Source organism: Solanum dulcamara, chromosome 12 (assembly GCF_947179165.1).
Source record: "Solanum dulcamara chromosome 12, daSolDulc1.2, whole genome shotgun sequence".
Taxonomy (NCBI): domain Eukaryota; kingdom Viridiplantae; phylum Streptophyta; class Magnoliopsida; order Solanales; family Solanaceae; genus Solanum; species Solanum dulcamara.
The window spans coordinates 877792-892381 of NC_077248.1; the positions used below are offsets into that span (position 1 = coordinate 877792).

General features: G+C 32.5%; 2 protein-coding genes across 3 annotated transcripts; one reads left to right on the forward strand and one right to left on the reverse strand.

Annotated features, from left to right (window-relative positions):
• Positions 1 to 772: 772 nt before the first annotated feature.
• On the reverse strand, positions 773 to 7556 carry LOC129876647 (aquaporin SIP1-2-like). Of its 2 annotated transcripts, none has more exons than XM_055952135.1 (3): positions 7093 to 7556; positions 3058 to 3330; positions 773 to 1157 (listed from the first exon to the last, which is right to left on the reverse strand). In XM_055952135.1, exons 1-3 carry the CDS (start codon positions 7384 to 7386, stop codon positions 993 to 995), a joined length of 732 nt encoding a protein of 243 aa, XP_055808110.1. In that variant the 5' UTR covers positions 7387 to 7556; the 3' UTR covers positions 773 to 992. The 2 variants fall into 2 exon arrangements, with proteins under 2 accessions (XP_055808110.1, XP_055808111.1); XM_055952136.1 differs by lacking the exon at positions 7093 to 7556 and adding an exon at positions 4512 to 4944.
• A 3081-nt stretch (positions 7557 to 10637) lies between these two features.
• Positions 10638 to 14153, forward strand: LOC129877454 (glucan endo-1,3-beta-glucosidase 8-like). The gene is made up of 4 exons (XM_055952956.1): positions 10638 to 11266; positions 11372 to 11501; positions 12509 to 13065; positions 13524 to 14153. The coding sequence occupies exons 1-4, from the start codon at positions 11059 to 11061 to the stop codon at positions 14066 to 14068; spliced, it is 1440 nt and encodes a 479-aa protein (XP_055808931.1). The 5' UTR covers positions 10638 to 11058; the 3' UTR covers positions 14069 to 14153.
• Positions 14154 to 14590: the final 437 nt, after the last annotated feature.

The window sequence follows — 14590 nt, forward strand, 5'->3', positions numbered from 1 at the left end:
CGAGAATATGACGTTAAATAGAAGATTGTGAAGAACACAAATAAAAGTTAAAGAATAATAGGTAGTAAAACGTTGTCTCGCTTATCTTATCATACTAGTAGTCGTACTATTTCTTCGGTAGAATTTCTTGTCCATCATTTCTATCGCTATTTACTGTCTCTTGTGCTTTAATATATATTATTTTGAGCCGAAAGTCTATCGAAAACAACATATCTACCTCTCAAGTAGAGATAATATTTGTGTGTATTCTACCCTTTTCAAACTCCACTTGTGGAATTACATCCGATATGTTGTTGCTGTAGTACTTGGTAAAGCGATTGAGTATATGCTTCCCAAGACCTAGGTGATATGTGTATATTAGATCATCTTTTGCCACCTTATGAATAATACAACGTTACTCTTCTTCCCATTTGCCATTTCCTTTTAAAGCTGTTCATTCTTCAACCCAAGATGTGATGACCTGTTCTATCTTAACTTTAGCTACTCAGAAACTTAAACAATGGATTTTTTTTCCGTCCTCCCAAACCAATTACCTATTTGAGATGTCTCTGTGTGGCGTAATTAGATAACAACCACTAAGGGCAAAATTTTGGATATATTGTTCCAACTATCACCAGACTGAACTTAGTCCAAGGCCAAAAGGCCAGATCACATGATCATTGTTAGACTTGACAAAATATGCTGAGTACTAATAAAAGAATCAACCAATTTAATTCACAAGCACCATTAAAACAGCACAAAGGAAGCATCTAAAGAAGCATATAAGAACATATTCAAGGGCATCCAACTTTGGACAACTAAATTTTTTGCACTAATAGTTGGTTGAATTTGGATCAATGTTGAAAGGGGGTTTATTAACAATTCCAACAAATGGCAAAGGGAATCTGTTATGATCCCGTATTTGAAGTTAAGAATTGCTTTCAACTTTATCAGGTTACTTCAACCACAGCGCAACCTAGATTAATGAAGTAATTGAAGCACAACAGTCTATCTCAATTTCGCTTTTTCTTCTGAGGCTGCTTCTTCTTCACTGGAGCTGGAAAGATAGCACGAAAAGTCCATGCAGCCATTATTGCTCCTATGAAGGGACAGATCCAGTAGACGTAAAACTGCTCCCATGTGTTGTGCATGTTGTTTATGTAAGCCCAACCAAATGCCTGCAAATGTATAGCAGACAATCAGCTCACTTGTGGAGTCATTAAGAACTTGTGCAGGCAAGAAAGGAAAACAAAAAAATTGCTACAGCAGTGTGTATATATATAGTAGCATGCATTCAATAAGAAAATATCACTATCCTAAGGACTTGACAGAAATAGTCTCCGTTTTGGGATACTCCAAAATATTTGACAACACTTTGAATTCCTTTTCAAGAATTCAATTTCTCGTTTGATATATAATTACACAAAAAGTTTCAGAATTGGGTATAATTACGCCCCGTCTGAGAAACTAAATTTGCTACGAATATGGATAGCAGTCTGTTTATTAAGGAATTAAGCCAACACGGTTTTGATCCTTAACATAAAAGCTATATTGCCACTGCCCACGTACCACCTTTTCTGCTCATAGAATAGACTTGTTACCAGGTCCTCTCTGTAATCAAGAGGGCAACGTCTAGTCCTCCTTCATATGTATCTTTTGGCAGTGGCAATAGAATCATTCATGACTCAGTTTGAATTAAAAAAAAAAAAAGTAAACTAACAAGTGACAGCATTTCATCAGACAGACACCAAGTGTTATCGTGTTTAGAGTACCAAAATTAGTACAAAAAGGATATTTTTTATGTTTGCTTTCATATGACATTAATGTTGAGGAAAAGAGAAACCTCATACCTTGTGAAAGCCAATCTCTACAAATCCAGTCCCCTACAACTAGTCGTCAAGCTACACAATTTAACATGCAAAATACTATGCGCAAGGAGAACTATGTTAGGTTGAAGGTGAGACATAAAGTACCCTATAAGAAAACTAGCAGTTAATAACAGAAAATACAGGGATATGCTTGGCTTGGTTGATCATCTTAATTAGATTCTTGATATGAAACTCATTTCCAATCTGACACCCAAAGAGAGAAGTGTCATTTGGGAATTGCAACTGCAGATATGACTGCAACTAGTTGTTACCCGGTAGAATTAATGCAAATACAGATCTATGATTCGTGTGACACAGCTAACTATGAAAGGCAACAGCAACTCACTGTGAAGGTACAGCCAAGAAATATGATTTCTTTTTTCTTACAAGTAAAATCCAAGAAATATGATTTGCTCAGATTGGCAGATGTCATAGTTTGAATTTAAGGACAGATGGAATATAATGTTTGTCTAAAACCATTTTGTCGTTATCTTATTCCATTTTGCCATTATCTTATTCCATTTTGCCGTTATCTTATTCCATTTCACTGTTATCTTATTCCATTTTTGTCATTTTCTTATTCCATTAGATGAGGGAAAATATCAGGGTTCAAATAGGTAATGTTCCATAAATTAAAATAGTTCAGATTGAAAGGCATATATTCCTAATATGTCGTAGTTTGGGACTACAACCAAAGAAGCCATTCTTGTCAATGTAAAAGAATTTATTTTTCATGTGACTGGTCATCTTAAGCCTCTCTTTGTAAGACTAAGAATTACAGCAATTAAGAAAGGCATAATGGAAAGAGCAAGTTACATTATAGTTGAGTTAAATGATTGCATCTTAAAGACGACTTTCTGCTCTAGTTGAAGGCTATTCAACCAAATAGGGGGAGATAAACCTGAAGAAAATAGAAAGCAACTTTACTACTATGCAAAAAAATCAATGCATCACTCTCTAACCAAAGGATAAGGAAACCATTACTAAATCCAATGGAGTAAATCTCCACAAATCATCCCATTGTTAGGTATAACTCGCATTCTCAGTGTTAAGATAACGAAAGTTCACCAAATATAGATGCTAAAATGGTGTGTTATTCAGATAACAAAGCAAATCAAAAACCCGAGTTTACACCAAGAAATGAATTTAAGTGGTTGAACTATATATTAAGCTCCAAGATCTAAGAACAGTAAGAAAAGCTAGTACTTACATTGGCTGGATTCATAGAAGGTCCAGTGTACTTTGAACCTGCAACTACCATGGTAACAGTTGACATTGCAAGTAACCAATTCTTGAGAAGTGCACTTTTAGGACCCTTCAGTACAATCATAAAGACCAGAAACGTCATTACGAAAGTTAAGATGCCCTCAGCAATGGCCCCATTGTGCAAGTCAACTTTCAACAAAGGCCCACCTAGCATGTGCTTGTACTGTGTAGGAATAACCTCCAATATTGCTACTGCACCAGCAACTGCGCCAGCGGCCTGTGCAGTTTGAAGACGATATAGAAATATTTTCAAGATATAAAGACTTAGAGATTATTGAATTGTAAGTTCTAGCAATTATTTTGAGGAACTCTTCAACTTTACTTCTTTTGATAACCAGAAAAACCATGTAAAACTTGCCATGAAAATTGAACTTTAGGTGATCTATCTTGGATTTTATAGATAAATTTGTGTCTTATGGGAAAAAGAGAACAGCTAATGTGAGCTTAGGATGGTTGGTCTACAGCCTGGAGAAAAGAGGAGGGAAGGCGTAGTTTAACGTCAACTTAAAATAATTACGAGATAATGAACTTTCTAAACAAACAGATTTTTTGGCATCATCTATTTGTCCAATAGCACACTGCCATAATAATAGTCATCCCACCATGACAAATGTAAGCAAAATGTATAGACAGCGGGCTACACCTCGCTTAGCCTATCCGATATCAGATTCAACAAGAGTTATTTCTGCTGATATTCTCCTCTCTTCTAAAAGGAATTTTTCACTCCATACGGTATGGCAAGTTAACAGGCGACAACCAAAATGAAGCAGTCCGAAGCAGCTCATATTGCCTATTTCTATCTGTCGAGAAAAATGGACTCAGCCTCTAAACACAAACCAAAAACAAAAAGGGAATCAACTAGAAAAGACAGAAGCATATCTTTTTACAGTTTCATATAGCCAAACCCAACTAATTTCGGACTTTGGGATTAAAACTCTACTTCCATTAAACCCAAAATTCAACCAAACTAAACAACAGCCGCGCCTCAGTCCCAAACAAGTTGAGGTCCCCTATATGAATATTCACTAACCATAATTCTCCATTTAAGCTCGACTCAAAATTCACGCAAGATCAACCATATAAATACCTAACAACTGGACCCAGAAAAGGTTTTAAAAAGTCACTTTAAAAAGTGGAAATACCACAAATGCTATTATGATAGGTTGATTTTTCAGAAAATTAAAACTCTACTTCCATTATTCCTCAAAATTCAAGGAAAAAAAAAACAACAGCTACACCTCAGTCATAAACAAGCTAAGATCGACTATATGAATCCTCACTCACTGATCATATTTCTCCATTCAAGAAAAATTGAACTGGACCCAGAAAGGGTTTTTCTTTTTTTTTTAAAAGTGTAAAACCGCAATTCATCGAAAAATATGAAACGAAATCAAAAACCTGAGCAGGAAATCGTGTGGCAACGGAAAAAAGAGAATCTTTTCCAACCCCAGCAGCATAAAACGCCGCCGTACCAGCAGGATTAAAAGCGGCACCACCCAAAGCATCTCCGATAATCCCAAACACAAAGAAGAGCATAAAAAGAAGGACAGTAGTAATAAATAGCGAAGCCATTCCTTGAGCAATCCCAAAAGCAGTAGCAATAAGGTAAGTGAAAATCCCAAGAGTCGAAGAACAGAAAACCCACATCAATGTCAAAACAAAATCACCCACAGCTGCTTTTACAGCACCCATTTTCAACCAAAACGAAGATTGAATACAAAATCTTTGGAATTTCTACTGAAAAATGAAAATCTCTCCCACTGGCTGAAAGAGAGGAAGGAGAAGAATGATAGTGAGATGATCAACCTAATAGAGATTGATTAGAAGTATATTTGGTTGGGAATTTGGAATTAATTATTGGTTGTCATAAAAATAATTAATTACTGACTTGTAAATAATTAGTTGTGATGTATTAAAATTAAAATTACTCCACTTTTCCTTTTTACTTGTTAAAAAAAATTTAATTTGATTTTTCTTTTTATTTGTCAAATTTAACAAATCAAGAAAGTACAATTTTTTTTTTTACCTATTATACCCTCAATTTATTGAGAGAGTTAATATCTTTGGTATCAAAATGTTTTGAAATTTGAATTATGACTTTAGTGATTAATAAGAGTAAAATGGTAAACTCATCATATCAATAATTAATTTTTTAATATATGTGTCAAGTCAAAAATTAATAAGTAAAAGGGAATGAAAGAAGTATTATTTTATTTAGAGATAAAAAAATAACACGTGAAGCTAAAAAAAATCGCAAATTTTACACTTTAATTATCAATTATTTACTTAAAATGTCAATGTGTAGTGTTAGAATGGGGTGAAGCACAACTTAATTAGCTAAAATTTTGATTTGTCTGAATTTCTAATAAATATATTATAATAGGCCTAATCAATATGAATCAACTAATATAAATCGAAGTAAGTATACATATAAATGAATAAGAGTAACTAAAGATAAAATTGAATATCGAATGATACGTATACAAATTTGGATCTGAACATGTCTTCTCCAAGATCTCAGGAAAATGAAAATAATTTCTCAAAGATTCATAAACATATCTGTAAAGTTGTCTATAAATGTAAAATCATAAATAATCCCTTATTTTGAGGCAACTATTCCGTAGCCTTTTAGACTGGCTTGACCTTGAGCCCCTATTGTAAGAGGCTGGTGAAAGGTGTGAGATCCAAATCACTGTTTTAGCTTGCTTCTTGTTCGAATGTATCACCGACTTTATTGGAAGAGTTCTATTCGTCAACGGGAGCAAGGAAAGACTTTCTTATTTCCTATTGGACTCTTATTTTATGAGGTTTAGATGTTTAATTAATTGTGAAATATAGTGAATGAATCTGTGACTATGTAAACTATAAGGGATCGTTTGGTTGGAAACAAGTTTTTTAGGATTAATTATTTTAAGATTAATTATTTCACGATAAGTTATCCCATCATGTATATGAGATAACTTATCCCAAATTATTTTATCACTATGATATAAATTGTGAGATAAGTTATTCCAAATATAACAATCAAATAAGTCACCAAAATTTTATTCTTATATTATTTTTTTTATTTTATGACTATTTATTTTTATTCATCAGCCAAACAACACCTAAATAGGTGAGTATTTGGTAAGGATCAGGACAATAGCATGGGATTGGCTGCTTTTAGTTGTTTAATAGACTATTCTTTGAATTCTAATTTGTTTGGTGATGTTCATTATATTCGTTGACTTGACGCCATCAACCATCTTATCATCTTAGTGGGACTTTCTCTACGTATAAAAAAAAGTAATGGTTTTTCATTACCCATATGAATTGTGCTTTAGTGATCGGTAGATATTTTGGATTTGAATTTTGAATATGGAAAAAAATCTATTGAGAGCACCACTTCCGAATGAATTCTGCAATGCGAGATTCGAATTTAGTCGAACCTCCACAGATATCGGACATAGAGTGGAAAAAAAAATCCATTGGAAGTTGTTATTTATTTTGAGGTCTCATTAGTTTGAATTTGCCTTAGAAAGTTTCTAAATAAAGTGTGCACTATTAAAAACGATTTATAGCCAAAACTTGAATGAAAAAAATCTGATTAAAATTAAAAATAAATAAATTATTTTATCACAATCTTTGATGATATCTATTTCTTACATACACATATATGTTTATCTCGAGTTTTGACCCCTAGTATTTTTTTTCATTGACTATTAAGTCACCTCTAATATACAACATTGTTCTATTAACAATTAAGCCGCTCCCGAATACTACATTGTTCAGGAAATTAAAACTCTAAGAGTTCGTCTGATTGGAGAAACAAGTTATCTCCGAACTATTACAACTTCAAAATAATTAATCTATGAATAAGTTATCTAACAATTTTATTCAAAACACTTTAAAATTAATTTTAAAATTAGTTATCCCTCGTACCAATCGAGGCTAACTATAATTACGAAGTAGTACTTAAAATTCAAGCAAAAATCAATACCTGAGCAGGAAATCTGGCGGCAACAGAGAAGAGCGAGTCCTTTCCGACACCGGCAGCATAAAACGCCGCCGTATCAGCAGGATTAAAGGCGGCGCCACCCAAAGCTTCAGCTATGACACCAAACACTAAGAACAACAGGAAAACAATGACAATAGTGATGAACAGAGAGGCCGATCCATGAGCAATTCCAAATACAGATCCAATGATGTAAGTGAGAACTCCAATCGTTGAAGTAGAAAATATCACAATAAATGTCATAACAAAATCAGCTACTGCTGCTTTTACAACACCCATCTTCTTCCTCAATTGAAACGTGAACAATTCAGATCGATGCCAATCAATGGAGTTTATGAATTATGCGTATATATAAGGGAAGTGAAAATTGGGATAGAAATTAGAAGTATTGTTAGTAGGAAATTGGGATTATATTGTTGTTAATTGGGGAAGGTGTGCTCCAGGAAGAAAACATGTTAATTTGGGAATTTTGTGATTGAGTTTGTTAAAATAATACAGTATCATACAAATTACAAAAAAATACAATATACATTATAAAATAATACGTAATAATCATCTAAATGGAGTGTCAGTATGTTTATAAGCCACAGATTTCAGGTATTTTGAATCTTTAAACGGCTTGGTAATTTAGAAAATTCAAATTTCGAGGTTGCAAAAACTTATATTGTATGTATATATGTATATATTTTAGGGGAAAGATATAAATTCTCATATGAGGTTGTACCGAAAAATCAGTTACACACTTAAATTATCATGGCTATCTATTATATATTTAAACTATCTAAAAGTAAATTTATTACCTCTCTAAACGCATAACACCACTTTCATACTGTGTGGTGTATTACACTCTTTGCCATGTTGCGAAATTATAATTTTTATATTCTTTTCTTTTCTTTTCTTTATTAATTAAATTTTCTTTTATTAATTATATTCTATACTAATTAACTTCTAATTGATTATTAATTATTCATCTGATTTTTTATATTTTTTTTCTTTTCTTTTCTTTATTAGTTAATTTTTCTTTTATTAACTATATTTTATACTAATTAGCTCCTAATTAATTATTAACCATTCATCCAATTTTTTATATTTATTTCTTTATTAGTTAACTTTTCTTTTATTAACTATTTTTTATACTAATTAAATCCTAATTAATTATTAACTACCCATTCGATTTTTTATATATTTTTTTCTTTATTAATTAACTTTTCTTTTATTAACTATATTTTATACTAATTAACTCCTAATTAATTATTAACCACCCATCCGATCTCCTCCCAAACCCCAATCGTCTTCTCCACCAAAATGGGAGAATAATTCTTCTTCTTCTAAATAGGTTTTGAAAGAAAAAAAAATCAAGATTCAAAATAATGATTAAATAAAGGTGAGTGTAAAGAAGAGGAGGATAGGTTGTGTGAAGAAGAAAGGACGTGGGGTGGGGTGATTTTGTTTTTTAAAATTTTTTTACTTTAATGGGTTTTAAAAGAAAAAAAATTAAGATTCAAAATGGAAGTAAATGGAAGTGGATGTGAAGAAGAAGAGAGTAGATGAGTGTGAAGAAGAAAGGATATAGGGATGGAGTAATTTTATTTTTTTAACTTTTTTTTACTTTGCAAAATTTCAGACGCGCTACTCTTTTTTTTTTTGGGTAGGTCAACTTGTCATATATATATCGCGACGACACGAGCAAGTATTAGAGGGTCGTGCAAGAAGAGCACATATGCAAGGGATGACCAATAATATTGAATAGTTAAAATAGCTTTTCTTAAATATCTATTCTCATATTTTTTTATAGCTGTCATCCTTCATAATAATATTATTTTATTATACTGGTTAAAAAAATTAAAATTTATTTTCTTATACTAATATTTTTTAGAGTGGAAGGTCTAGGATTGAAAGAAGAGAAGAACAAAACTAGTGAAATACAAATGTTTCACTGGGATTGACGACTTTTGGATTGAAAAAAAAAACATATAAAAAAGTCAAAAAAAAATTAATATCTAATATATATATACGTAAAAAATAATTTTCATCTTAAATAAATAATATAATTTTTTTGAAATTCCGATGAACTCCTCAAGTCCTATTTGGCTTAAGTCCCTATTTGATACTATACATGAAATAAGAATAAAATCACAAGATAAATTTTGGGTTGACTTGATCTCATCATGTTAAGATTACTATACCATAAAAAGTGGGATAAAATAATCTCATAAAATATCTCAGCCTATAAAATATCATAATTTATCCAATCCCAAGCAAACGACCCCTAAAAGCTAGCTAGGCGCCTCATACAAATGTACTCCCTTGATCTCAATTTATATGACATATTTTCCTTTCGGTCTGTCCCAAAAATAAATTTCACTTTTTCTATAATTAAAAATAATCTAATTTTAAATTTTTTCTTTTGTTCTTAATGATATGATTTATAACCACAGAGCTTAACATACGAATAAGTGGGAACTGGGGAGAGACTGACTTTGGTGCAGGACGAACCTTAAGCTTTATATATACTCCTTCCGTTTCAATTTGATTGTCTTACTCTTTTTTTTAGTTCGTTTTAAAAAGAATCTCTTTTCTTAGTTGGCAATTCCTTGATTCTAAAATCACAAGACTAAGAGCCCATTTGGATTGACTTATAAGTTATTTATAAGTTGTTTTCAATTTTTTTGAGTGTTTGGCTGGCCAACTTAAAGTCATTGTATGCTTTAAATTAGCCCCAGTAAATAATTGGGTTTGGTTGGATGGATTTTATTTTAAGCAGCTTATAAGTTAAAAAATAGCTTATAAGTCAAAAAAAAAAGTTAGGCTGCATCTACTTATTTTTTTTAAAACTTATAAGCAATTTTCAACTTATAAACTGTTTAAAATAAAATCCATCCAAACAAGCTCTAAAGAGAACTTAGATATACTCTACGTATCTTTAATTTAATATCACAAAATTTAAAAAATATATTATTTTCTTAAATTCTGTGCTAATATAAAATGAGACGAACAAATGAAAACGATAGAGTATATAATAATGACAAATATAGTGAGGTCGGCTACCGACTTGCTATTTCCCATAATTTTGCACCTTCTGTTTGAGGTGATGTGATCCATTATGGGCGCCTTCAAACTCGTTACTCTTCTTCATCACTACCCTACTCCTTTTGACTCTACTTCAGATACTTTAGCCATCAATTTCACAAGAGGTGTCCTTTCATCTCTCTCAAAATGACCACTAATCAAAGAGTTTAATATCTCTAATTATGAATTCAAGCGGTAAAATCATCTACTTATAATTATGTTGGGATGTAACAATCTACATTATATCTCTTTGGAGAGTCTGACCCTTTTTCGAATCATGTATAAGTGTGGACACGAATTATAATAAAATGTTTGGAATTGTAATTGTATCAATAATTAGATCATTAAGATAAGTTGCCTATGTCACATTGTCTTGATATACAACCTTTGGGTATAAAAACGAGATATTTATGCCGACTCTTCAAATATGGTAATGAGAAAACAGCAACCACTCTATTTCCACCCACTTTCACATATACTCAAATCACCTCTTATTTATTGATTCTTATATACCCTTTTTAATTTATCATCATCTCAATTCCCTTATCAAAATTCCTATCTTTTTTCTTTCTTCTCTTTGATCAGAACATCATTTTTTTGCATCAATAGGTCACTTGAATTTCCAAGATTCTGCTTACCCATCAACCAAATTTTCTATCTTTTTCAATAAAGATCTTTTTTTTAGTGAAAAGATTGAAACTTTGCACTCTGAAAACATCTTTTTTTCCTCACTTTGTTCAAATTACCATCTTTTTTCAACAATAAGTCATTTTGTATTTCCAAGAATACACTGATCATCACCCAAAATCCATTTTTTTTCCATAAAAAATCTTTCTTTTAGTGAAAACATTGAATCTTTTTCTTGTGAGAATATTGACAAACATGTTGAAACATGGGGTTTTAGTAGTATTAGTTTTTGTGGGGTATTGGGTTCATCATACTATATGTGTTGAAGGCTTTGGAGTAAATTGGGGAACGATGGCAACACACAAGTTGGAGCCTAAAATAGTTGTGCAAATGTTGAAGGACAATGGTATTAAGAAAGTGAAGTTGTTTGATGCAGATAAATCCATCATGGATGCACTTGCAGGTACTGTAGTACAAACAACTCTGTCAACGAGTTCGGTAAAATCCAATAGCTTTATTAAATTCAGAATCTATAAACTCCAAATTCTTACTCCGCTACTGTCCACAGGTAATGGTATGGAAGTTATGGTTGCGATTCCCAATGATCAACTTCTTAGTATGACTGTTTATGATCGAGCTAAAGATTGGGTCAGACGCAATGTCACTCGTTACAATTTCAAAAATGGTGTCAACATCAAGTAAAGATTACATCTTTCTTTATTTTATCGAACATTTTTTAATTTCTATCAACACAGGTATATTAACATGTGACAGAATGCAGTAATTTTAACTCAAATCTTGTATTTATGTCAAAGTTTTATTTAATACGTATAAAATAATTCAGAACCCAGTAAGTAAAAAAAAATTGATTCAAATCCTGGCTCCGTCTAATTTGTCCGGCAAGACTAAGGCAAATAAGAAGATATTATGTAGTGTCTTTTATATCTATTGAGATTTGAATTTTGCTCTCATATGATTTTTATTAACTTCGTTAACTACTAGGATACACCGGTAACTAACATTTTACCATTCATTTTACTTGCATGATTGCAATTACATATCCTTCAAGTCAAATTACTTCATCTTTTGATCTTGCAATCCTGTTATTAATGCTATGTTTATTTTGATATTGTAACTTTGTTCTTGTTCTGCGCTACTTTCATGTGATCTATGCTGACAGTTTATTTAGAGTCAGCGATTCAAAATGCACGTGATCTTATTATATTGTCTTCTTTTTCCACTCTCTAGAAGTATCTCCATGTGCTGTGTTCCAGCTTGCTTAGCGTTTGAAAAGTAAATGCAAGATACTTGGATCTGTGCATAGAGTTGGAGTCTTTTTTTTTAACTTGGTCCAGCTCTTTAATTTATTATTCCAATGGTCCAATTTGCCTTAAATGCCGTGTCTGTAGTTTAAACCCCACTCGTGTGATTACATTGGGTATGTTGTTGTTGTTGAGTCGTCAGTTGACAAAATGTATTAAAGAAGCTCAATCATTGTTTGCATATGCTGAAGTCTGAACTTCCATATTCGAAATAGTGATGAAATATTGAAAAAACTTTATTTGAAGAGCTATTTCTAGTGAAATCATAGTTTTCGTTCAACTTATTTTAACGTGAAATTAATGTCCAAATACTTGTTGTTTCAACTTCAACCAAATATTGGCTGAACGCGTACTGAGTCTCGTGCATTTTACTCTGTCTGCAGATATGTGGCAGTTGGTAATGAGCCTTTTTTGACAGCTTACAACAACTCCTTTTTGAACATAACCTTCCCAGCTCTACAAAACATCCAAAATGCACTGAACGAAGCCGGAGTTGGGGAATTCGTAAAAGCAACTGTGCCGCTGAATGCTGATGTCTATTTCTCACCAGAGTCTAATCCCGTACCTTCTGCTGGTAGATTCCGGACCGATATTGCTGAACTAATGACACAGATTGTTCAATTCATGAGCAAGAATCAAGCACCCTTTACAGTGAACATTTACCCCTTTCTAAGCCTTTATGCCAATGAACATTTTCCAATGGACTTTGCTTTCTTTGATGGTACTCCCAACCCTGTTCTTGATAATGGGGTTGAGTACACCAATGTATTCGATGCCAACTTTGATACCCTGTACTCAGCCTTAAAAGCAGTTGGTTATGGGAACATGGCCATTCTAGTCGGAGAAGTCGGTTGGCCTACGGATGGGGACAAGAACGCTAACTTAAACAACGCATATCGGTTCTACAAAGGACTATTCGCGAAACTTGCATCCAACAGAGGTAGGTTGTTTCTCTCAATATTTTATAGGCGTAATACATAAACAGACGCTCAAACTTCGTCTCAGCTAGCAAAGTAAGCACTCCAACTATGAGAATACACATCTAGACAACTCAACTTGGTATCAACTGCAACTAAACACTATTAACTCGTCCTCACTGTATTTTGTGGATACTTGAAGCTGACATGATACATAAATTTTGGAGGTCTCTAGATGATCATTTTATAAGTTGGAGTGTTCAACTGACATAGTGAAGACCAGTTGAAGTGTCTAGATTTGCATACTCAAAGTCGGAGTGTTTGCTTACCAACTGAAGCCAAGTTTGAGTGTATGTTTATGTATTATGCCTATTTTATACTCTCTTTAAATAGTGGATTGTTCATCCACGTTAAATTATTGTGTCCTTTTGTTGTCTGATTTAGCGTCTATCATGAAACCTGATTATTTTGATCTTAACAGGAACGCCCCTTAGACCGGGATACATTGAAGTGTACTTGTTTGGTCTCATTGATGAGGATGCTAAAAGCATTGCTCCTGGTAGTTTCGAACGACACTGGGGAATTTTTCGATACGATGGACAACCAAAATTTCCTATGGTTATTTCAGGACAAGGACAAGAAAAACATCTTGCTGCTGCTAAAAATGTGCAATATCTACCCAAAAGATGGTGTGTGTTGAATCCAAATGCTAAAAATTTGAGCAAACTTGCTGACAATATTGATTATGCTTGTACACATTCAGATTGTACATCATTAGGATATGGTTCTTCTTGCAATAATTTGGATGCTAATGGAAATGCATCATATGCATTTAATATGTATTATCAAGTTCAAAATCAATTGGATTTGAGTTGTGATTTTGAAGGACTTGCAATGGTGACCGACAAGAATTTATCTCAAGGGACTTGTAATTTTATTATTCAGACAGGTGAATACTCTTTTTCTCACGAGGTTTTGCCTGAAATTATTGTATTATTAAGTGGCTTCATGTTTCTTTTAATGTAGATATATATGTGTATACGGAATTGTATCTTAAGACTATTATTGGGTATTTCACCGTTCAATAAAAGTTTCATCGAATTTGTGTTTTTTTGTTCCATTTCCCAAGTTTGAGACTCTACCATTCAGAAAAAAGGGAAATTTTGTCCTCCGTTGTACTATCGGGACAAAAGAGGCATTCAACATTTACCTAAAGGATCCAAAAAACTCCTCTCTAAATCACTCTTGACAAGTTTTTCACATGGCATGCTACTTTGTCAAATGTTCGCCAAAATTTACTTTGCTTTTTGATAGTCGAAAATAGAGTCAGGTTCGTGTGATTCAATTGAAATTGATATAATAAGAATATTTTTATTTATTAAGGAGAATTCCCCGATCACTAAAGATCAAACATGTTACTATTGAAATATCGTTTTTAGTGTTTACACTAAGAGTCCGTTTGGATTGGGTTAAAAGTTGGTCAAATTTATTTTTTAAGTCAGCTTTTAACTTCTGAAAGTGTTTGAATATAAATAACTTAAAATAAAT

Coding starts and splice junctions, on each gene's coding strand:
- LOC129876647 (XM_055952135.1), bottom strand. CDS start 7,386: ATGGGTGTTGTAAAAGCAGCAGTAGCTGATTTTGTTATGACATTTATT. Junction 3,331..7,092: donor CCGCCAGATTTCCTGCTCAG/GTATTGATTTTT, acceptor CAAACTGCACAG/GCCGCTGGCGCAGTTGCTGG. Junction 1,158..3,057: donor CTTCTATGAATCCAGCCAAT/GTAAGTACTAGC, acceptor ATACATTTGCAG/GCATTTGGTTGGGCTTACAT.
- LOC129877454 (XM_055952956.1), top strand. CDS start 11,059: ATGTTGAAACATGGGGTTTTAGTAGTATTAGTTTTTGTGGGGTATTGG. Junction 11,502..12,508: donor AAAAATGGTGTCAACATCAA/GTAAAGATTACA, acceptor CTCTGTCTGCAG/ATATGTGGCAGTTGGTAATG. Junction 13,066..13,523: donor GAAACTTGCATCCAACAGAG/GTAGGTTGTTTC, acceptor TGATCTTAACAG/GAACGCCCCTTAGACCGGGA.